This window comes from Thamnophis sirtalis, unplaced genomic scaffold (assembly GCF_051295495.1).
Source record: "Thamnophis sirtalis isolate CommonGarterSnake01/CBP01778 unplaced genomic scaffold, rThaSir2_p1.2 scaffold_17, whole genome shotgun sequence".
In the NCBI taxonomy this organism is placed as follows: domain Eukaryota; kingdom Metazoa; phylum Chordata; class Lepidosauria; order Squamata; family Natricidae; genus Thamnophis; species Thamnophis sirtalis.
Window position 1 is genome coordinate 1128165 of NW_028261397.1, and position 22941 is coordinate 1151105.

The window sequence follows — 22941 nt, forward strand, 5'->3', positions numbered from 1 at the left end:
GGTTCACTTAACAACTCTGATACTAGCCGAGGTGGCAGTGGTTAGAGTGCAGTACTTCAGGCAACTTCAGCTGACTGCTATCTGCATTTCAGCGGTTCAAATCTCACCGGCTCAGGGTTGACTCAGCCTTCCATCCTTCCGAGGTGGGTAAAATGAGGACCCGGATTGTTGTTGGGGGCGATATGCTGACTCTGTAAACCCCTTAGAGAGGGCTGAGAGCCCTATGAAGCGGTACAGAAGTCGAACTGCTATTGCTATAATTGTTTTGGGAATGTCCCGAATGATGAATGTTGTGTTTTATTTTTTACTTGCACTGTTTTCATGTTTATTGTTTTATTGTCTTGTACCCCCCCTTCCCTATAAATTGTAAGCCGCCCTGAGTCCCCTCAGGGAAAAGGGCGGCCTATAAATAATAAACTCATAAACTCATAAATGCCTTTTATATAACATGTCATATGGAGTTTCATGACCTTGTTTATTTCTAGGCATTCCTAGATGTGTTGCTTGATTATCTTTTTCTAGATCTTCCCAGGAATTCATGTCAGGCTGATTGGTTTGTAGTTTCCTGGATCTGTTCCCCAATAAGCCAAGCCAATGGGAGTGGGAGGCTGGGTTTACTCAATGACTATGGGGGGGGGGCATGATGGCGGTGCTCCAATACGTCAGCGGTGGCCACAAAGACGAGAGAGTCAAGCTCCTCTCCAAAGCCCCCGAGGGCAGGACAAGAAACAAGCGATGGAAACTAATCAAGGAGAGAAGCAACTTGGAACTAAGGAGAAATTTCCTAACAATGAGAATAATTTATCAGTGGAATAACTTGACCCCAGAAGTTGTAAATGCTCCGACATTGTAAGTGTTTAAGAAGAGATTGGACAACCATGTGATGCAATTGACACTTAACCATGGCAAAAACGTTTGGCACAATTCACTTCACAACTACCTGGCTTAACAATGGGAATCCAGGTCCCAATTGCAGTCGTAAGTTGAGGACTAATTTGTGACCGGGGCAACCCAAAATGAAAAAGACCTCCCCCCCACCCCACCCCCCTGCAGCCTCATTGCTACCAATTCAGGCTACATGGACCAAACGGTTTAATTCCGAGTTCTGGGAGGGACCTCAAAGGTCATCTGCCCAGCCCTGCCAACCCCACTCCCTTCTAGCACTGATGACATTACCTAGTAAGGTAATGAAATGTCTCGAGGGGTGGGAAGGAGGAGCCCTTTTCAAGACTAAGCAAAACAGCCAGGATGGAGAAAATAAGAGACCAACAACTGGATGGAATTTCTTTATTTCTTTAAAACATTTTTTATGGCCGCCCATCTTCATAATCAACGCTGGGCAACTCGCCCTGAGAAAACCCACCACACTTTTTAAACCTCGGAAATTCAAAGCTTGGTCTCCGTCAAACAACTTCAGGGAAGTTTCCAGATTCCCTGCATTTTCACTCCCCCGGGTTAATTGGATGGCAGCTTTTGGTTACCCCCAAATGCTTTCTCTGCCCCGTCCTATCTTAAGTGGTCAGTCCCAGCAGCCTCTCACTGAATTCCCAGAGCTTCGTGGCTATGTGGCCATCGCAGGCCTGTGACCAGGGCTCCAAGTGGTGGCAGTCCTCGAAATACCGCCCGCTCAGCTTCTCAATGCCCTCCTCGGTGGCGCAGTAGATGGAGGTCTGGGCGCCTGCCTGGCAATCTTGCATGAACAAGTTGGCGAAACAAAGGAACCAGTGTAGCCACCATGAAAAGGAGTGACCAATTTCGGTTCTAACGTATCCTAAAAGGAAAAGAGAGTTGGTTGTGTGGACGGTCTCGGACAGAAAGAAGCCCCATCCAGAGTGACCGAGATGAAAGGTGGTTTTTAATTCTCCAATTGAAATGCAATTAGAAATAAGGAGAAATTCAGGACAAGGAGAACAGGATACTCAACATGGTACATATAGCATTAAAACAGGAATTCAGTTAGAAATCAAATAATGAGAATTTCAGGAAAAACAATGCAGAATCCTCGTAGAATTTTATACACATACACACACCATAATGATATTTTGTCTGTTCCCTGAGTTGGTTAAAATAGTGTGTGTGTGTGTGTGTGTGTGTGTGTGTGTGTGTGTTGTCTCACACATCAATCCATTGGAATTAGGTGGCTAATACAGGCTGTCCCCAACTTATTAGAGTTTGTTTAGTGACCATCCAAAGTTACAACAGCACTGGAAAAAGTGACTTATGACGATTTTTGACACATCTCCATGAACATGTCATCAAAATTCAGATTTTTAGCAATTCACTCATACTCACGATGGCTGCATTGTCCCGGGGGGGTCAGGTGATTCCCCCTTTTTGCGACCTTCTGACAAACATAGTCACAAGGGAAAGCCCAATTCTCTTTGCAACCATGTTATTAACTTAGCAGTGCAGTGATTCACTAAACAACTATGGCAAGAAATGTCGTAAAATGAAGCAAAATTCACTTAACAACTATCAGTATCTTGCTTAGCAACATAATTTTGGGGCTCATAAGGCAAGGATTTCCTGTACATTCAAAGGAAGAACGCCGCTATTAAATAATGACTTTTTGGTTCCCCCCCCCCCAGAAGAACATGGGTATCAACATCAAACAATTATGGGGGTGTTATTCCTTCTCTGTTATTCTTTTCTTGCCCTCCAAGTGTCAATAAGCAATAATCCTCTTTGAATGGGAGTGGAGAATGGGGAACCTAACAGGAGGAGGAATGGAGAAGAGGACGTTAACTAGGGAATCTTTGCGCGCACACATTTAGATCCGGCTTTGCTACTCTAAGCACTTGGATTTTAGTAAAAGTAACCTTTTCATGATGAATGGAGTTGAGAGGCAGGGGGTTGGACTACAAGACCTCCGAGGACCCTTCTCACTCTTAAGATTTTAGGATTTTTTAGGAGGGGTAGTGGTGGGAGACACCTCCCTCCCCAGTTGAGCTCAATGGGGGAAATTCCCAGGGTGTCTCTGCAGAGGCGGTTGAGGGTGGGATGGGCTTCAAAAGTTTCAGCAACAGGTTCGCTACCCCATTGCTGGGTGGATGTGGCCATGTGGGGCATGGCCTAGCTGGCCTCCTGCAACATCGGGAGGCATTTTTGGCCCTCACTGGGCTCTAGAGGCTTTCCTTGAGCCTCCAGGAGGGTGAAAAACGCTTCTCCCGGGCTCTGGAGGCCAGAAACAGCCTGTTTCCAGATTGGTAGAGCCGAGGTGGCGCAGTGGTTAGGGTGCAGTACTGCAGGCCGATTCAGCTGACTGCTATCTGCTATCCAAGTGCTTATAGTAGCAAAGCCAGATCTAAATGTGTGCGTGCAAAGATTCCCTAGTTGTCAGCCTCTGCTTTGCTGCTGCTTCAGTTCGGCGGTTCTAATCTCACCGGCTCAGGGTTGACTCAGCCTTCCATCCTTCTGAGGTGGGTGAAATGAGGACCCGGACTGTGGGGGCGATATGCTGACTCTGTAAACTGCTTAGAGAGGGCTGAAAGCCCTATGAAGCGGTATATACCGTATTTTCACGACTATAAGCCGCACTGAAAATCCTAAAATTTGATCAAAAACCGGCAGTGCGGCTTATAACCCGGTGTGCTTTATATATGGAAAAAGATCGAAAATCTCTCCCTCCCGATTTTACGCTCAAACTTGAAACTCGCAAGCGAATGACCGCGAGCAGGCACGCACACGTCCCTTGGGTCTCTCCCTCCCTCCTTAGCCGGGAGGCACCAAACTGCGCCCAGCCATCCTCACTTCGTCCTGGTTAAGGGTGGGAGTGTCTGAGACGCCGCTGGGAGAATGTCCACTTCGGGTTGCCGGGACAGCAAATTTCAAGGAAAAACGCAGCTGCTGGAATCGGTGCACCACCGAAAGTTCTCTGGTCTGGCTGCACCCGAGCTGGTGAAGCGCCCTTGCGATCGGAGCAATCGCGCGGCTCACCTGCACTGGCTGTCTCCCTGGCGATAGGCGGGCGGTTGCCAGCACTCCATCAGCTTGGGTGCAGCCTGACCGGAGCCCTTTCTCTTCTCAGAAATGTCTTCTCAGTGGAGCTATAGCAGCCTGCATGCCCCTTTCAGGTACTTTGACACCCCACCCCCACCCCGGGAGGGAGGGGGCCAGCCAGAGGGGCATAAAGGGAGCCGCAGCTTCTCTGTGAATGGAGGGGAAAGAGTTCGGCTTCTCTCTGCCATTTAAAGGCTGCAGCAGGGAGAATCCCAACTTTTTTCCTCTCCCTCCATTCAGAACGAAACTGCTCCAGCCTCCCCCACCCCCACGTTGCCCAGTAACCCTAACCTTCGCGCTCTTCTCCGCGTTCTCCTCGGGATTGCAATAGATGTCCAGAAGCGGCTTTTGGGGCTAATGGGGATTGGATTTCCAGCTCGATAGCCCCTGCCGCTTCTGGACGTCTATTGCAGTTGTGAGGAGCCGAGGAGAGTGTGGAGAAGAGCGCGAAGGTTCTTGGCGCTCCTGGAAGCGGGAGAGGCGCGCGGTTTGGTTTCTCCTCCCTGGATGTCCTGGAGGGCGACGGTCCCACACCTCCACCACCAGCAATCCGGAAAGGTCTTCACTCACTCTCTCTTGCAGCATGCCCCGATGCGAAAAACACAGAGATCGGTGCGCTTGGGGCTGCTGCTGCGACGTCCAGAGAGGATAAACCAAGCCGTGCGCCTCTCCCAGCTGTTTTTGCGGCTTCCTGGAGCGCCAAGAACCTTCGCGCTCTTCTCCGCTCCTCGCGACTGCAACAGATGTCCAGAAGCGTCGGGAAACGTGCGGCTTATAACCCGGTGCGCTTTATATATGGAAAAAGTTTGAAAAATTAACGTTAACTGATACTGCGGCTTATAATCCGGTGCGGCTTTTGGTCGTGAAAATACGGTAAGTCTAACTGCTATTACTATGGCTATTCTGGAAGGCTCATTTTTTGCCCTCTCCAGAGGGACTTACGGAACCTCCAGTAGCCCCCTTTTTTGCCCTCCCTGAGCCTCTGCGCCGGCCCCCCACTTACCTTGCATGATGAAAGGACCACCTGCAGACTCCTGGGAGGAGAGGGGAGGGGCGGGAGGGCAGGGTGAGGTGGGTGGAGCCAGCCAGGGGTGGCATTTGGGGTTTCGCCGAACTGGGCGGAATCCTAGCTAGAGGATTGCCCGAATCCGTGTGAACCCCCAGCAGCTCACCCCTGGTCGAGGGAGTCTCCAGTGGGAGAAAAATGCTTGGCAGAGCCCCAGGCGGACCTGGGGAGGGGGGGGCTCCATTTGGGCCGCCTCGGAGCCAGGCTTCCACTCACCTGGGTTAACTGCATAGCAGGTGACGTTGGTTCCTTCCAGCCGCTTCGCCAACTCTCTTGCATGGAGAATGTTGGCTAGTTTGCTGTTGCCGTATGAATGCAGAGCCTTCCACAGTCCCTTTCCCGGCTTGTGGATGGTCCGAAAGTCAATTTTCCCAAAGAAATGCGAACTTGAGGCCAGAATTACGATCCTGCTCGGGGCGCAGCGCTTCAGCCGGTCCAGGAGCAGGTGGGTCAGCAGGAAGTGGGCCAAGTGGTTGACCTGGAAGGACTCATTAAAGCCATCAGCGGTTTGACGAGCCTGGAACTCTCCTGCCGGATAAATAAGCGGATTACGGGTAGTCCTCGGCGAACAATGTGATAATTCAATGTTACAACAGATGCAATTTCCAAAGGGACTAACGATCCATTTCCAAAGTTCCAGTGGCTCCCCCTTTTGGTCACATTTTGGGTGCTTGGCAAATGGCCTGCAACATGTCGAGTGACCATGATTTGCAACGTTTTGTCAAAAAAGGCACTTGCTTGCAATTTTTAGCAAAAACACCTGATAGTGAACAACCAGTTCGTTTAACAACCACCTCAAAAGAAGCTCAGAAAAATCATAGTCACATCACAGCTTACAAAAATAATTGGCAGACTCCACCAGGGTCCTACGTCAAGCACTACCTTTCAGTTTGGTCTAGTGGTTAAGCCTAGGAAACAGGAGGCCAGCAGTTCAAATCCCATCTTAGCCATGAAAGCCGGCTGGTGACTTTAACTTTTTAACTTTTTAATACTCGAATGCGATTGATGGTCTGGGTGAGCCAATGCTAGTCTTGGTGAGCCACCAGAAAACCCGCCTACCTGCGTGAGTACGTTACAAGCTGGACGAGCCCAACTAAGAGGGGAGAGGTGTTATATGCTGACAGACAGTATGGTAGTTTCCACTCAGGTCCTCTGTTCCAGCGGGAACAATGCTTGAATGTGATTGGTTGAGAGATCTGACAGCTCCCTATAAAAGGGCCAGACAAAGTCTTTGCTGGATTGTACACAGTTGTCACTTAATAAAGAACTGTTTGTTGCTGAAGCCTGAAGTCTGCCTCCTCCATTCACCCTATCTAACAGAGAGCAATGCCGGAGACAGCCACTAGCTTCCCTCTTCCTCGCCCGGAGACCCTGGGGGGGAGGGTCTGCTCTGTCCCCACCTGCGTTGTTGATGAGGATGTCCAGACGGGGCTCCGATTCTAAGAAGGTCTGCGCAAAAGCTCGCACGGAGTCCAGGCTGCCCAGATCCAGGATCATCAGGATCACCTCCGAGTTCCCACTTTCCTGGAAAAGGAGCGGAAGGAATCCTGAGCCTCGGGATCGAGTACGGCTTCAAAGGCGGATCCCGACTTACTCACCTTCTGCATAGATCTGCTCACCTCCTGTCAATCTCCCTGGGTGGTGCGTAACAAAACAATGCAGGCAATCCTTGACTTATAACCATTCATTTAGCGAACATTCAATGAACGATGCCAATGAAAAAAGAGTGATTTATGACCAGTCCTCACACTTTCAACCCTTGTAGCTCCCCCAGGGTCATGTGATCAAAATTTGGGTGCTTGGCAACCAGCAATATTTCCGATGATTTCAGTGTCCCAGGGTCATATGATTACTATTTGTGATTGTTCCAAGAGGATTCAGACAAGCAAAGTCAATGGTGAGGGGAGCTGAATTTACTTAACAACCATGTGATTCACTTAAGAACTGTAGTGATTTGCCTAACAACTGTGGCATATAAATTGGGTCTGGTTGACTTAACAACTGTCATGGCTGCCTCTGTACAATCCCTAGGAAAGAAAAACCCTCGACTCCATAGAATGAGAGAAAAGGTGCTTTTACTAGGAAAGAACTGAATACAGCTAACTCAGGCAAGATCTGAAGCAAAAATGTGCGAAGCAGCAAATTGAAACAAACCCTAGAACCCACCCTACCAGTAACCAGGCAACCAGAGTTCAATCATTGACCAAGAAGATGTTTTGAGCTCTGATTCAGGTGCACCGTTCCTTCCTTCTGCATACCGTCCGACAGTCGGCCTTGAGGATGGTACTCCAGGGGTGAAATGCTACCAGTTCTGTTCACCCGAACTGGTAGTAAAAAATGCTTTAAAAAGTAAAAAAAACTTCCGATGATCAGCTGTGCAACAATCAGCTGAAAAGAAAAGGTCCTTTCACTAGGAAAGACCTGGAAAGTCAGGCAAGATATGAAGGAAAAATACATAAAGCACCAAATTGAAACAAGCAAGTAAAGTCAATGGGGGAGGGGGGAACTGGATTTGTTTAACAACCATGTTATTCGCTCAACAACGGCAGTGATTTCCTTAGCATCCATGACAAAAAAATGCTCATAAAGTTCAGTGTGGCTGACTTAACAACCTTCTTATTTAGCAAGGGGCGTTGTGGCCATAACTGTGGTCATAAGTCAAGGACTGCCTGTATAGAGCTGCCAATCTTATAATCTCAAAATCTCTCAAAGCTGCTCTCAAAATCTAAAACAACACTAAAAACCATAATTGAACTATGAACCTGGAAAGAAGGCTCAAATAGATATTGGCAGCCTTAAGGCCAATGGAGGAGAGGGTCTGCCATGGGAGAACAGGAGGGCGATGGGCCTCTGCAGGTGTGCCTTGTGAGGAAGTCCTTGATCTATTATTGGATAGTGAGCATATTATACATAACCCAACACTTTCTCCCAGTCTGGGACCAGCTGGCAAGGAATATGTCAGCCTGGCCAATGGTAATCATTCTTCGCAGTGGTGGGTTGCTGATTCCGTTCCAACCGGTTCGGTTGGAAGGGGGCCGGCGGCGTCCTCGTGCACGTGGGCAGTTCACGCATGCGTCTTAGCGCCTGCACGATGCTCCAGATGCTTGCGGAGAATCGTGCAGGCGCTGTATGTGCCATCCAGCTGCTTGCGGAAAATCGCGCAGGCGCTTTATGTGCCATGCGCCTGCGTGGAAGTGCAGAAGCCTTCAAAGACTGGTAAGGAGCGCAGACGGGCGGGTGGGCCCTTCGCCGTTCCTGGAAGTTACTTACTTCCGGGTTCGCTGACCACCTGTTCGCGGGGACCGACGCGAACTGGTTGAAACCCACCCCTGATTCTTCAGCATAGGCTCAAGGAACAGTAGAGGTACCTTTAAGGCATTTGATAAGGTTTTATATGCACCAGATTGTATGACCCTGGCTCTTGGTTATGAGAGTGATCAACCAGGAATGGTATATATAGAATAGAATAGCATAGCATAGCATAGCATAAAGAATAGAATAGAATAGAGGAAGAGAAGAGAAGCTGGAAGGGAGACTTTGGAGGTCTTCTAGTCCAACCCCAATACTTGAAGCATGCTTTGTGCAATACAGTTGAAGTGTTTGTTTGTTTGTTTGTTTGTTCTGTTTATTAGGATTTATAGGCCGCCCTTTTCCCTGAGGGGACTCAGGGCGGCTTACAATCATTAGGAAGGGGGTGCAATTCAAAAATAAACAGTATGTGAACAAAGTAAAATAATAAAAACACAACTTGCATTCAACACTCAACACTCGGGTGGGGCAAATTAAAAGCTTATCCCCAGGCCTGTTGGGATAGCCAGGTCTTGAGGGCTGCGCGGAAGGCCTGGACGGTGGTGAGGGTGCGTATCTCGATGGGGAGGTCGTTCCACAGGGTCGGAGCTGCAACAGAAAAGGCTCTCCTCCGTGTAGTCGCCAGTCGACATTGACTGGCGGATGGGATTCGGAGGAGGCCCAGTCTGTGCGATCTTATCAGTCGGAGGGAGGTAATCGGCAGAAGGCGGTCTCTCAAGTACTCAGATCCACTACCATGAAGGGCTTTAAAGGTGGTCAACAACACCCTGAAGCGCACCTGGAGATCAACAGGTAGCCAGTGCAGCTCGCGGAGGATGGGTGTTATGTGGGCGAACCGCGGTGCGCCCACTATCACTCGCGCGGCCGCATTCTGAACTAACTGCAGTCGCCGGATGCCCCTCAAGGGCAGCCCCAAGTGGCTAACTAACTTCGGCTTCCTTTTCTTTTAAATTTGCTTTTTAAATTGTATTTCCCCTAAACCTTAGCCTTCAAGAAAAAGGCCTCTCTTTCGGAAACCAGGACTGGCAGGACGGCATTCAGTGCATTGTGGGTAACAGTTTCGTTTTTAGCTGTTCTCAAGACTCAGTGAACAAAGGAAACCGTCAAGCCAACCTCGAGAAGCGCTGAGAACGTATCTTAGCCAAACCCGTTTTGATCTTTTTCCCTTTGCCAATGTTTCTTTTGCTTTTGCCGAGAAGATGAAGCCCTTTTCTACGGCTGTGCTGTCATTCTGGTTGATGCAACTGAAGAGAGGGCTATTTAGCAATAGCAATAGCAATAGCAGTTAGACTTATATACCGCTTCATAGGGCTTTCAGCCCTCTCTAAGCGGTTTACAGAGTCAGCATATTGCCCCCCAACAACAATCTGGGTCCTCATTTCACCCACCTCGGAAGGATGGAAGGCTGAGTCAACCTTGAGCCAGTGAGATTTGAACCGCTGAACTGCACATAACAGTCAGCTGAAGTGGCCTGCAGTACTGCACCCTAACCACTGCGCCACCTTTCTAAACCAATCAAATTTTGCTTTGAAGTTCCCTGTGGTGCAGGGGTGGGATTCAAACGATTTAACAACCGGTTCTCTGCCCTAATGATTTCTTCCAACAACCAGTTCACCAAATTGCTTGGAAAGTTAACCAACCGGTTCTCCCGAAGTGGTGCGAACTGGCTCAATCCCACCATTGCTGTGGTGCTAACTATAAAAGTAAATATAATCCGTTTCTCAGGGTCCCCCCTTTTCATAGAGTGTCCTAATCAATTGTTCTTAAACGACCTTCCGACTTGGATGTTTACCGGGAAAGGTAAACCGAGGCAGAAGGCCATATTGGGCCATCAGTAAATTGGCCAATGCCGTCCAAGATAGAGACTCAATGTCGGTATTTGTTATAATGTTTGCAAACACACTAGCTGGTTGCAAATCTAGGAAGCAGACTTCAGTTGCCGTTTCCACAGCTGAAGCAGAATTCGTAGTGTTATCAGGATTGTGTTCAGAGATAACGTGGTATATACAATCATTAAATGCTGTGCAGGAATAAATTGGAGGGGTGTTAAGATATTGAGCTTAATAGCTGGAAGAGTAACGTGTACAGTTGTAGTTGGGTGCCGGCTCCTGCCTGAGGCAATCTGCGCTATGATTGGTTGCTGTGGGTGTAAAGGGGGCGTTTCCCCCTTTTCCCGCCTTTTTCCTCTGTGGGCTCTGAATGTTATTTGCTACTGAGGCTCATCGGAACTGTTGGGAGATTGAATTGAGTAGCTGGAAGAGTAAAGTGTACTATGGTAGTTGATTGGTTGGAGAGTGCTGGCTCCTGCACGAGGCAATCTAAGCTATGATTGGTCGCCTAGGTATAAAGGGGGAGTTTCCCCTTTTTCCCGCCTTTTTCCTCTGTGGGCTCTGAATGCTGTTTGATTTACCTCATGATGTTCCTGTGTTGCTGACTATCTTGTCTGCTGTGCATGTAGATTTATTTATTTATTGTTATTTATTTATTAACCACATTTATATGCCGCCCAATCCCGAAGGACTCCGGGCGGCTTACAAAAATAAAGAGAAAAAAAAACACATAACGAAACACATACCAAAAGAAACGGTTTAAAACAGCAACACCTCATACATTCATTCTAATTGGGGCCGGACATCAACAGTGAGGTCAACAGCCCCAGGCCTGCCGGACCAGCCAGGTTTTAACAGCTTTCCTGAAGGCCATGGGTATGGTCCAGATCTCTGGGGGTAGCTGGTTCCAAAGACTCGGAGCAGCCACAGAGAAGGCTCTCCTCCGAGGGCCCGCCAGCCAACACTGTCTGGCTGACGGCATCTGAAGGAGGCCCAATCTGTGGGAACTTACTGGCCGCTGGGAGGTATGTGGCAGTAGGCGGTCTCGAAGGTGTTAGATGTTAAATATATTAATACAATACAATAGGAGAGTTGGAAGGGACCTTGGAGGTCTTCTAGTCCAACCCCCTGCCTAGGCAGGAAACCCTATACCTTTTCAGACAAATGGCTATCCAGCATCTTCTTAAAGACTTCCAGTGTTGGAGCATTCACAACTTCTGGAGGAAACTTCTGTTCCACCGATTAATTGTTCTCACTGTTAGGAAATTTTAAGACGTGAAAGGATGATCTCATCGCAAACACACCAGAAGCAGTTAGATAGTTTGATATCAAATTACAAGTAATCCTCAACGTACCACCACCTCTGAGCCCCAAATATCTGTGGGTAAGCAAGATAGTTGTTAAATAAATTTTGCCCCAATTTACGACCTTTCTTGCTACAGTTGTTCAGCGAATCACTGTGGTTTTTAAGTGAGTAACAAGGTTGTAAATTGAATTCCCCATTGTGTTTATCGGAAAGTTGCAAAAGGGGATCCTATGATGCTGGGACACTGCGACCATCAAAATCAGAGGTCTCTTGCTGACAGTTCGGCCCGGATCAAACGGACTGGTAGTAGCGGCAGCAGGAGGCTCCGCCCACCTGCCTGGACGATTCTGCGCATGCACAGAAATGTGGCCCGTGCGGGATGTCTGAATTTTGATCATGTGAACATGGGGATGCTGCAAAGGTTGCGCGAAAAATGGTACCGTCAATTTTTTCAGTGCCGTTGTAATTCTGAACAGTCACTAAATGAATTGTGAAGGACTACCTGTATAACCTCTATCCCATTGTGACTCTATGGGCCCATATTATGGAGATTTTATCATAATTGTACCTTAACTTAATATTTTACCTCCTCTGTTGTATTTTCCACCATTTGATATACATGTATTTGTTGGTGCTTTATTTAAACATACGTTTGTCTTTGTGCATATATGTTTATTAGTCTTATAGTGTGTTTTATCCGTGTTGTGTATCAAAGATCACATGCTCTCTTTAGATGCCATACGCTAAATCAGTGTTTCTCAACCTTGGCAACTTGAAGATGTCTGGACTTCAACTCCCAGAATTCCTCAGCCAGTGAATGCTGGCTGGGGAATTCTGGGAGTTGAAGTCCAGACATCTTCAAGTTGCCAACGTTGAGAAACACTGCGCTAAACAAATGAATAAAAACCATGAGGAAAACACCTGGATGCAGAAGAAAGGAGGAAATAAGAGAACCGCACGCCAGGCGCTTACCCGTTGGATGTCATGCACAGCCGATTCTCCTCTCGCTTTGTTGCGGCATGCGAGAATGACGCGGGCGCCTCTCCGGGCCAGATCCACCGCCGTGGCCTTCCCGATCCCAGTATTTCCACCTAGGAAAGGGCAGAGAAAGGATTCACCGAGATTGCCCAGCCTTTGATGGGGATCCAGGAGCTGAGTCTGTATTCGTGCTTGTAGTTGTTATGGTGTCACACGGTGAAACATTTCTCTGGCAGTGTTTCTAAACCTTGGCAACTTTAAGTCGGGTGGGCTTTCCCCAATTTAAATTCCCAGAATTAAAAGCAAGCGACACCTTGAAGACGCCCGTGTTGAGAAACTCTGACTCAGGGCATGATTTTCGCATGAAGACTGTTTTATTTCATTTTCATTTTCATTTTATACAATCACTTATATACTGTGCAATTAAGAAAACAGTAAACACAACTCATCTTATATTCCACCATAGAAAACCAACATAACACTTCAACCCTCCATACACCCTTTCTTCTCCCCCTCCAACTTTCATTTCTCCCCTCCAGCATTCCCCTCTTCTACTTCCCCTCCCCCTCAAACATTCCTTTCTCCCCTTCCCTCCATCTCACCCTCCTTACATTCCCCTCTCACTCCCTCTCTACTCCTCCCTCTTCTTTCCCTCTACTCCTCACTTCGGTGTATTTCTATTATTCATTAATCTATTCGATTTGTATTTTACACTAAAATTGAAAGAAAAGAAAAGGAAAAAGAAAAGGAAAGGAAAAGAAAAAAGAAAAGAAAAAGGAGCAACAGTATACAAGTGGGTTCTTATTGTTTTGGAAATTGAAACTATGTTTCCCCCCTCCCCCCCTCCCCCCTGTAAACCCCCCTCCCTACCCCCCTTCCGACTTCCCAGATCCCATACCGGGCATAGCTTTTTATCAAACACAGTCTAGAGTATATTAGAACCAAATAGGTTAAAAATTAATAGATAAAAGAGAAAGGAAAAAAGAAAGGAATTAAAAAAAAACAAAAAAAAGGGAAAAATCAATAAACTCTCTACATTGAGCTCAGCTTCCCATCATTATTAGAACTTAAACAATGTACATCATTCCTGATCTCAATTAATTAATTACTTGCAGGATTTCAAACTATATTGAAACCAAGTAAGTTAATCAAATAGAATTCTACTCTAGCTAGGGGCCTTATCTCTTTATCTAAATATCTGTCTATTTCCAAACCTTTAATTTGTCCCTTTTATGCCTCCTTCTCTATGAAGCAATTTAAACACATCTCAAATTCTTCTCTCGGTTTCCTTTTCCAACTCTTCTCGTCCTGCCTCTACCCGTGTCCATATATATATTTTATTTTCATCCGTACTCCTCTCATATTTGCTCCGCCTTCTTGCAAACTCCCTGGGTATATCCTTCCAAACATTATATTCAGATAACAGTTTATACAAAAATCAACTTACTTTCTGGCTCAAAATAAGCTCTAATTCAACCTTCACTACCCTCCCATCTACACCACACTTCCCAACTCCATTCAACCTGAACCACGATCCAGGAACACCACGATCTCCGCCCTCCTCACCCTAGAAAATAAATCATGAGCAATTTATATAAAAGTTCAGAGTTATCCATCAAGTCTTTTTTAAGTCCCATACAATATATTTTCCGAGGAAATCAGCATCAGTTCTTTCAGCCTTAATGACTCTTCATCGATATACAACTATACCATTTTATGCAAGACAGAAGTCACAGAGTATTGTTCAAGTTAAGAATTAAGCAAATGTTTTGGAAGCACGACTAAGTCCTTGTTCTCTGCTCTTCTGCCCTTCCGGAGGGGAAAAGCGATACCTCCTGCCTTGTAGTTGTGTGTTTTGTTGTTTCTCTTCTACTTCTCCTTGTCTTTCTCCAAGTCCAGGTGATTCAGGATGTCCCGCCTTTAGGATCTTATAATAAAAATCTCGGGCTTCCCAAACAGAGTTGAGATGATATTTTTGGTCATCAAATGTAACTATAATACCAAATGGAACATCCCATCTGTACTGTATCTGACAATTTCTGAGTTCTTTAGTTAGAAAAGCATAGTCTCTCCTGGCTCTTAACATTTGGGGTAGTATTTTTTTGTAAACGATCAAGTTCTGTCCATCAATTCGCAGCCTGTTATTATAAAACTCTTGTAATATCGCATTTCTGGATTCTCTTGTAGTAAAATATATAATTATATCTCTCGGAAGCTGTCTCTGTTTTGCCGCCCACGAATTATGGCGGTAAATTTTTTGGATCTGCCAATCAAAGTTGAGTCCCGGACTTCCCACCAAACAACTGAAAGCCTCGGAAAAAGTCTGTTTCAAATTCTCCTGTTCATTTTCACGCAATCCCCTAACTCTTATTGCAAGCGCAGTCTTTTTATAATTTGTCATAACAAGTTGTCTTTCTGCGTTTTCAACTTCCTGTTGCAACACTTCAATTTTGGACGTCAGGTTAGAATTAGCTTCCTCCAGGAGCTCCAGCTTATCTTCCATTCCAGCAATATAATCTGTCATTACAGTTATGACTCCGATCATATCCTCCTTTGTTTGAGCAATCTTGGCATCAAGCTTGTCACATAAGTCCGAAATAAGTTGCTTCATTTCCTCTCTAAATTCTTTAAGAGTTTCAAAAAGAAATTCTTTCGTTAACAAATCTCCAGTAGAGGGCGTAGAAGGCAAGAGCTGCGGCTTTGTAACAATTGCTTGGGATGAGTTGTTAAAAAAACGTCTAGACTGCTTTGATTTCGGAGCCATTATAAAAAGGAAACAAACAGAGTCTCTGCTCACGTTGGTTTAAGATAAGGTACTTTCAATAAACTTTTGGCAATTGATAAAAAGAAGTCTTCAAGCAAACAGGGCTAATTAATTTGTGAGAAGTTATTCCCTTGATTCTGTGCCAGGAAGGTGGAAATATATTGTGTAACAAATGCGGAAGCTATAAAATCGCCATTTTAAAAACAATTAAACAAAGGAGTTTTTTATAAAATTGAAGCTGGTATTTTGAATAATAATAAAAAAAAAGGGTTCTCGGGAATGGTCGCTGCTCGGATTGATTTTAAATAACTTAATTTCAAAAATTTGTCCTGAGGGGGGGGGGTAACTTGCCTTGAGCTGAAAAAAAACAGCTGAGAAGATCTGGCCGGAGTGAATGACTCAGCTTTTGTTGAACCTTCTTCTCTGTTTACAGCCAAAAAAAAAAAAAAAGCTGTGAACTACAAAGAGGATTCTAACGACTGAGTCCCTCCCTGCTTTTTCCTTGCCTGAAAAAAGAGATATCTATAGATCTTAATAGATATACGAACCAGAACTCTGAGGGCAGCTCCGTTGAGCTACCGGCGACGGCAGGCCCCTCCCCCCGGAAGCCCTCAGGGCATGATTTTCACAACTGTTTCAGAGTGGTCTTACATCCACAAAGAAGAATGGCTTAAAATTATTCAGATGTAATACAGGTAGCTGTTCTGTCCCCCCTTCACGGCTCGTTAACAAACGGCAGGCAGACAAAATTAAAAGGACTTTTCTTTATCAGTTCTTGGCTCAGACTGGCTTCGAGCCCAAAAATAACATAAATACAGTCTTTGAACAGATAACGGAATGAAAACAAATCTTTCTTACGGCAACACAATTTGAACAAAACGAAAGCAAAACACTTCTTCCAAAGTCTCTATGAATCAGGGTTACAAAAATACAAAGCACTTATCCAAGTGAATCTTACATAAACCACGACTGATGATCAAACAATGTTGAACGAACCAAGGAACGTTGACTCCTGCGACTAGGGCGTGGCACCATCCGTCCTTTTATCCCCAGAATATGCCCCTAACGAGCCCCAGCTGCATAATGAATCTTGTATCCCAAAAAGACTCACAGAAGACCTCTGCTGAGTCACAACAGTAGTCCTCGACTTACAAACCATTCTTTTAGTGACTGTTTGAAGGTACGAAGGCACTGAAAAATGGGACGTACAGCCATTTTTCACAGGATCCCAATATTTCAAACATGTTCATGGCCACTGATTCTTCCTGTCGTAGGCCAGAATTGGGTAAAACCAACCCTCCACAGGAACCCACCATCTGCAGGACAGTTGGAGTACAGCTCAGCATTCCTGTTCAAGAGCCTGTGAGTCTGTGAGTCTGGCCATTTTTTATAGTTACGATGTGTGCTACACACACATGCGCAGTAGTTAAAAAAAAGTTTCTGCGCATATGCAGAAGCAAAAAACAAGACGGCAGTGCCTACGGCGCCACTGATAGAACCCGTTCAGGGGCCTGGCAGGCCAAGTTACACCTACTCGGCTGAACCAGGCCGAACAGGTAAGAACCCACCTCTGGTTACGACCCTGGCAGCATCCCTGTGGGTCTTTGAAAGGGCCGCTTTGTAGTGAGATGAGCGGCAAATAAGTCATAAGAAATGAAAGGCATTTCAAAAATGGGATGCAATATTCTAGGAAATATATTAAAAAGGCAGAGTAGAATATTTCCCCTAAAAGAGGAATAGAAATCTTAAGACTTCTATTTCCCCGACAGTGAGAACAGCTACCGTATTTTTCAGAGTATAAGACTCACCCTTTTCCCTCAAAAATAGGCTGAAAATCTATGTGCGTCTTATACACCGAATACAACATTTTTTTCCTCCCTTCACCGAAGTGGCTGTGCATACCCTTATGGAGGCTTTCGGAGAGCTCCTGGGGGCTGCAGAGTGCAGAAATGAGCAGAAAACGGGCCATTTTTTGCCTCCCCCCCCCAGCCCCCAGCAGCACTCTATAAGCCTCCATAAGGCTATGCCTGCAAGATTTTGACAAAAAAACGGGCTCGTTTTTGTGAAAAATGGGCCGTTTTTGGGAGGTTTGCAGAGTGCAAAAACTCCCCCCCCCTTCGGAAAGCTCTTTAACTGAGTGATGAGAATTACATTGATCAAATGCTGTGCCAGCAGAAACACCCACCTATCTACTGTATTTCTCTCTATTTCTATTTCTCTCTCCCTATCCCTCTAACTACCTACCTACCTACACACTCTCTCTCTCCCTACATACCTACTGTATCTCTCTCTCTCTCTTTATCCCTTTATCTACCTAACTACTCTCTCTCTATCCCTTCCTATCTACTGAATTTCTCTCTCTTTCTATTTCTCACTCTCTATCCCTCTACCTACCTACCTATTCTCTCCCTCTCTCCCTCTCTACTGTATTTCTCTATTTCTCTCTCTATCCCTTTATCTACCTAACTACATGCTCTCTCCCTATCTACTGTATTTCTCTCTCTATTTTTCTCTCTATCCCTCTACCTACCAACCTACCTACTCTCCTTACCTATCTATTTCTCTATCTCTTTCTATTTCTCTCTCCATCCCTCTACCTACCTATCTACACATTCTCTCTTCCTACCTACCTACTGTATTTCTCTCTCTCTCTCCCTTTATCTACCTACCTACCCAACTATTCTCTTTCTCTCTCCCTACCTACCTACTGTATTTCTCTCTCTTTCTCTCCCTCTCTTTCCCTCTAACTACCTACCTACCTACACACACTCTCTCTCCCTACATACCTACTATCTATCTATCTGTCTGTCTGTCTGTCTGTCTGTCTGTCTGTCTGTCTGTCTATCTATCTATCTGTCTATCTATCTATCCCTACCTAACTACTCTCTCTCTATCCCTCCCTATCTACTGAATTTCTCTCTCTCTGTCCCTCTACCTACCTACACACACTCTCCCTCCATACCTACTGTATTTCTCTCTCTCTCTCTATCCCTTTATCTACCTACCTGCCTAACTACTCTCTCCCTCCCTCCCTATCTACTGTATTTCTCTCTCCCTCTCTCTATTTTTCTCTCTACCTACCTATCTACCTACCTAACTACTCTCTCTCTATCCCTACCTACTGTATTTCTCTCTCTACTTCTCACTCTCTATCCCTCTACTTACCTACCGACCTACCTACACACACTCTCTCTCTATCTCTCTATTTCTCTCTCTCTATCCCTTTATCTACCTACCTACCTAACTACTCTAGTGGTGAAGGCACCAGGTTTCTACCAGGGGACTGTGAATTCTAGTTCCACCTTAGATAGAAAGCCAGCTGGGTGACTTTGGCCCAATCGCCAGGAGACAGTGAGTTCCAGTCCCTTTAGCCTGGCTTTCACGCCTAAGGCAGGACTAGAACTCGCCACCTCCTGGTGCTTTCGCCATGAAACCAAACTTTCCTGTTTCTGGTGTAACTGTTCTTGGCATCAGGGACTATTTCAGTACCTGAACTGGAATCTGCCAGTTGGCAACTGTCACTCCTGATCCTAGATCTTGGCTTCGTTTTGTGGGAGCGTTGAACGTGCCACTTGATCCTGCCAATTACCTCCAATTACCTCCAATAGACCGATTAGATCGCACAGAGCGGGCCTCCTCCAAATTCCAACCGCCGGCCAATGCCGACTGGCGACTACCCGGAGGAGAGCCTTCTCTGTGGCTGCTCCGACCCTCTGGAACGAGCTCCCCGTGGAGATTCGAACCCTCACCACCCTCCAGGCCTTCCGCAAAGCCCTCAAAACCTGGCTGTTCCGACAGGCCTGGGGCTAAAGAGCTGTTGCCCCCGTCTCGAATGGTATGACTGCTGTGTGTTTTAAATTATGCATTGTTTTGTGTTGTTGTCAAATTGTCTGTATCCCCCTTTCCCTTGTTTGAGTTGTGAGCCGCCCTGAGTCCCCTTCGGGGGGGGGGGGGAAGGGCGGCATATAAATAAAATCAACATTCAACATTCATTCAACATTCAGCCTCTCTCCGAGGGCCGAGCTGGCTCTTCTGCGTCCTCAGCTTCTCCTCCTCCGAACGCTCCCCCCCCCCCCCGGCTTCTCTCCATCCCAGGTGGGAGGAGGAGGAGGAGAGCTTTGAGGTGGCCAAAGCAGAGCCAGGGATGAAGGGAAGGGAATGAGCTGGTCTCCAGCCCCTCCTATGCCAATCAACTGGCACCCACCTCTAAAGAGAAGCAACAGGCTGGCAGGAGGGCAGCCTTCCAGTATTGGAGGGGCTGCCCCAAAGAAGAGGGCCTGGATGGGGCAGAAACCCCCGCGGAGAAACCTTTCCACTCGCGTCTCCCTTTCACCTTCGCGCTGCGCTTTTGCCCCGGGAGTTTCATCCTGAACGGAGCCCCTGAGGTGGGGGGGGGGGCTTATGGAAGGGAGGAAGAGGGGGGGGGGTTGGAAGAAAGGCAATGCCCCTCCAACTGACCTGTGATGAGCACCGTCTTGCCCCGCAGGCTGACCGCGTTCCGGCACCGGGTGGCCGTCCCGAACTTGTGGTAAAGCAGCGCGTAGAGCTCCAGCAACACTCCCGCGGCCACCCGCAGCGCCTCCATGGCCCGATCCCTGCCCGGCCTCGCCAGCTGCCTTCCTTTTTATCTCCGAGGCCCCCTCCGCCCCGCCTCCCGCCCCCTCCCCGCGGATACCGGTGTATCAGAGAATGCGAGCTCCCGAGCTCCAGCCACGCGCAGAGCCGCCCTACTATCGTCTACTCCTCTCAGTCTTTCCTGGTGGTATCCCGTCCTAGGAGGTCCCTAACCATCACTAGCCTGCAGCCCTCTGGCCCTCCCCCCCCCGTCCCCTCCTGGGCTAGGAAGGGAGGGAGGGAAGGAGATGGGAAGGAGAAGGAGGGAAGCAGCGAAGGAAGGAAGGTAGGTAGGAAGGAAAGAGGGAAGGAAGGAAGGAAAGAGAGAGGGAGGGAGGGATGGAAGGAGAAGGAGGGAAGCAGCGAAAGAAGGAAGGTAGGTAAGAAGGAGGGAGGGAAGGAAGGAAGGAGGGAGGGAGGGAGGGAGGGAAGGAGAAGGAGGAAAGCAGTGAAGGTAGGTAGGTAAGAAGGAAGGAAGGAAGGAGAGAGGGAGGGAGGGATGGAAGGAGAAGGAGGAAAGCAGTGAAGGAAGATAGGTAAGAAGGAAGGAAGGAAGGAAAGATGGAAGGAAAGAGGGAGGGAGGGAAGAAGGGAGGGAAGGAGAAAGAAGGAATAAGTGAAGGAAGGTAGATAGGTAAGAAGGAAGGAATGGAGGGAGGGAGGAAGGGAAAGGAAACCGCCTGCTGCCAATTACCTCCAATAGACCGATCAGATCCCACCGACTAGGCCTCCTCCGAATTCCATCCGCCGGCCAGTGTCGACTGGCGACTACCCGGAGGAGAGCCTTCTCTGTGGCTGCTCCGACCCTCTGGAACGAACTCCCCGTGGAGATTCGCACCCTCACCACCCTCCAGGCCTTCCGCAAAGCCCTTAAAACCTGGCTCTTCCGACAGGCCTGGGGCTAAGGAGCTTTTGCCCCCGTCTTGAATGGTATGACTGTTGTGTGTTTTTAAATTATGTATTGTTATGTATCGTTTATTTTTTATTTTTTTGTCTGTACCCCCCCTTCCCTGATTTGATTTGTTAGCCGCCCTGAGTCCCCTTCGGGGGGGAAAGGGCGGCATATAAATATAATAAATGAAATGAATGAAATGAAAGGAAGGAAAGAGGGAGGGGGAGGGAGGAGATTGGAAGGAGAAGGAGGGAAGCTGTGAAGGAAGGTAGATAGGTAAGAAGGGCCCCTCCTCCTGGCCTCTCCTGGTGGTCTCCCATCCTATCCCTGAGGATGCCTTGTTCACAAAGCCTGGTCTCCTTGCATGCAGAGGGAGGGGGCCTCCCTCCACCCCCCTCCCTCTGCCTTCTGTTGCCCCATGTCCCTTGGCTCTGTGCCCGGCCCCTAAGGCCAGGGGTGGGCAGGGGGGCAGCATTGGGCCAGGAGTGGTGCGGGGACCTCCAAGCAGCCCCTCCCTTGAGAGGGGGGCACCGTATTCATGGGGCGCCCGATCTAGAAGAGATTTTCTTTCAGGTCCTCCCTTCGCCCTGATTTCTAACCCAGAATATGGCCTCTAATTTCTCAGGCCCCCTTTCTCAGACCTTTGGGGGTCCAGTGAAAGAGAGGGGTCTCTTTGTTATAACCACCATTGCTCAGATCCTGCATCTATGGAATGGAACAGAATAGGAGAATTGGAAGGGACCTCAGAGACCCTTCTGTGGGCGTGGCACACTGCAAAATCCCCCTCCCCTCCCCACTCCCGGGCAGCTGGAGGTGGTATTTGCCGGTTCTCCGAACTACTCAAAATTTCTGCTACCAGTTCTCCAGAACCTGCTGAATTTCACCTCTGCTTGGAGGTCTTCTGGTCCAGCCCCCTTCTCAGGCAGGAGACCCTATACCGTTCCAGACCAATGGCTATCCAGCATCTTCTTAAAGACTTCCAGTGTTGGGGCATCCACAATGTCTGGAGGCAACTTCCGTTCCACTGATGAATTGTTCTCACTGTCAGGAAGTTTCTCCTTAATTTCCACGTTGCTTCTCTCCTTGATTAGTTTCCACCCATTGCTTCTTGTTCTGCCCTCCGGTGCCTTGGAGAATAGCTTGACTCCCTTCCCTCAATACTCAGATGGGGAAGAGGCCGGATGCCCTTCGGCAGGGGTTTTCTTCGTATGACAATATCAGTTCTACCGTCTTCGGCTTGGCGCCTTGCCAGCATCCTGCCAACAAAAGTGAGGAGGGTGGAGGCATGGGGGACAGGTGGGCAATGAACCTGTATGGGGATGTGATGGGAACTGGGGACGACGACAGCTTGGCGAAGACCAGGGAGGCAGGGAACCAGTTTGTGCCAATGTTCAAGGCCACGCATGCTGACCCAAACACTCGAGTGATTCTCAAAACGCTTAGGCAGCTCCCTATTGGCTGAAGATGAAACCGTCAAGGGGAGGGCCAGGACGACTGTGAACATGTGTAACTTTTTGCAAGGGAGTTTTAGTTCTTAGCTTGTCTTTATTGAAGGGACGCGGTGGCTAAGGCGCTGAGCTTGTCGATCAGACAGGTTGGCTGTTCGAATCCCTAGCGCCGCGTAATGGAGGGAGCTCCCGTAACTCCGCCCGACTTAGCAGTTCAAAAGCACGTAAAAAATGCAAGTAGCAAAATAGGAATCGCCTTTGGTGGGAACAGCGTTTCGTGCGCCTTCGGAGTTTAGTCATGCCGGCCACACGACCACGGAGACGTCTTCGGACGGCGTTGGCTCTTCGGATTCGAAAGGGAGATGAGCACCGCCCCCTAGAGTTGGGAACGATTAGCACATATGTGCAAGGGGAACCTTTACCTTACATTGTCCGTGGGAGAAAGAGTTTCAAGGCGGCTCCTACCTTATAATTTGCAGATGATGTACATCTTGTACATTGTAATCTGCTTCTTGCCCTGCTCTAGATAGTTCTTGGCGCACAACGTGCCGAGGCTGACCTGTGATGCTCTGCCTCTACTCAGAACTTGACGGGAGACAAAGGAAGAGGAAGGGAAATGCTTGGGATGTATTGGAACCGGAGAGGGAGGTGAGGAATTCACGGGAGCCGTCTGCAGCCTGAGATAATCCTGAGGCTTCAAAGGACGGGAACCGGAGGGGAAAAGCGATACCTCCTG

The 22941-nt window shown here is 47.8% G+C and overlaps 1 protein-coding gene across 1 annotated transcript; it reads right to left on the reverse strand.

The window, feature by feature from the left end:
• Positions 1 to 1273: 1273 nt before the first annotated feature.
• LOC148042366 (dehydrogenase/reductase SDR family member 13-like) lies at positions 1274 to 19870 on the reverse strand. Its single transcript, XM_087702814.1, has 5 exons — positions 19710 to 19870; positions 12482 to 12600; positions 6466 to 6589; positions 5282 to 5593; positions 1274 to 1771 (listed from the first exon to the last, which is right to left on the reverse strand). The coding sequence occupies exons 1-5, from the start codon at positions 19834 to 19836 to the stop codon at positions 1512 to 1514; spliced, it is 942 nt and encodes a 313-aa protein (XP_087558940.1). The 5' UTR covers positions 19837 to 19870; the 3' UTR covers positions 1274 to 1511.
• Between the last annotated feature and the right edge of the window lie 3071 nt (positions 19871 to 22941).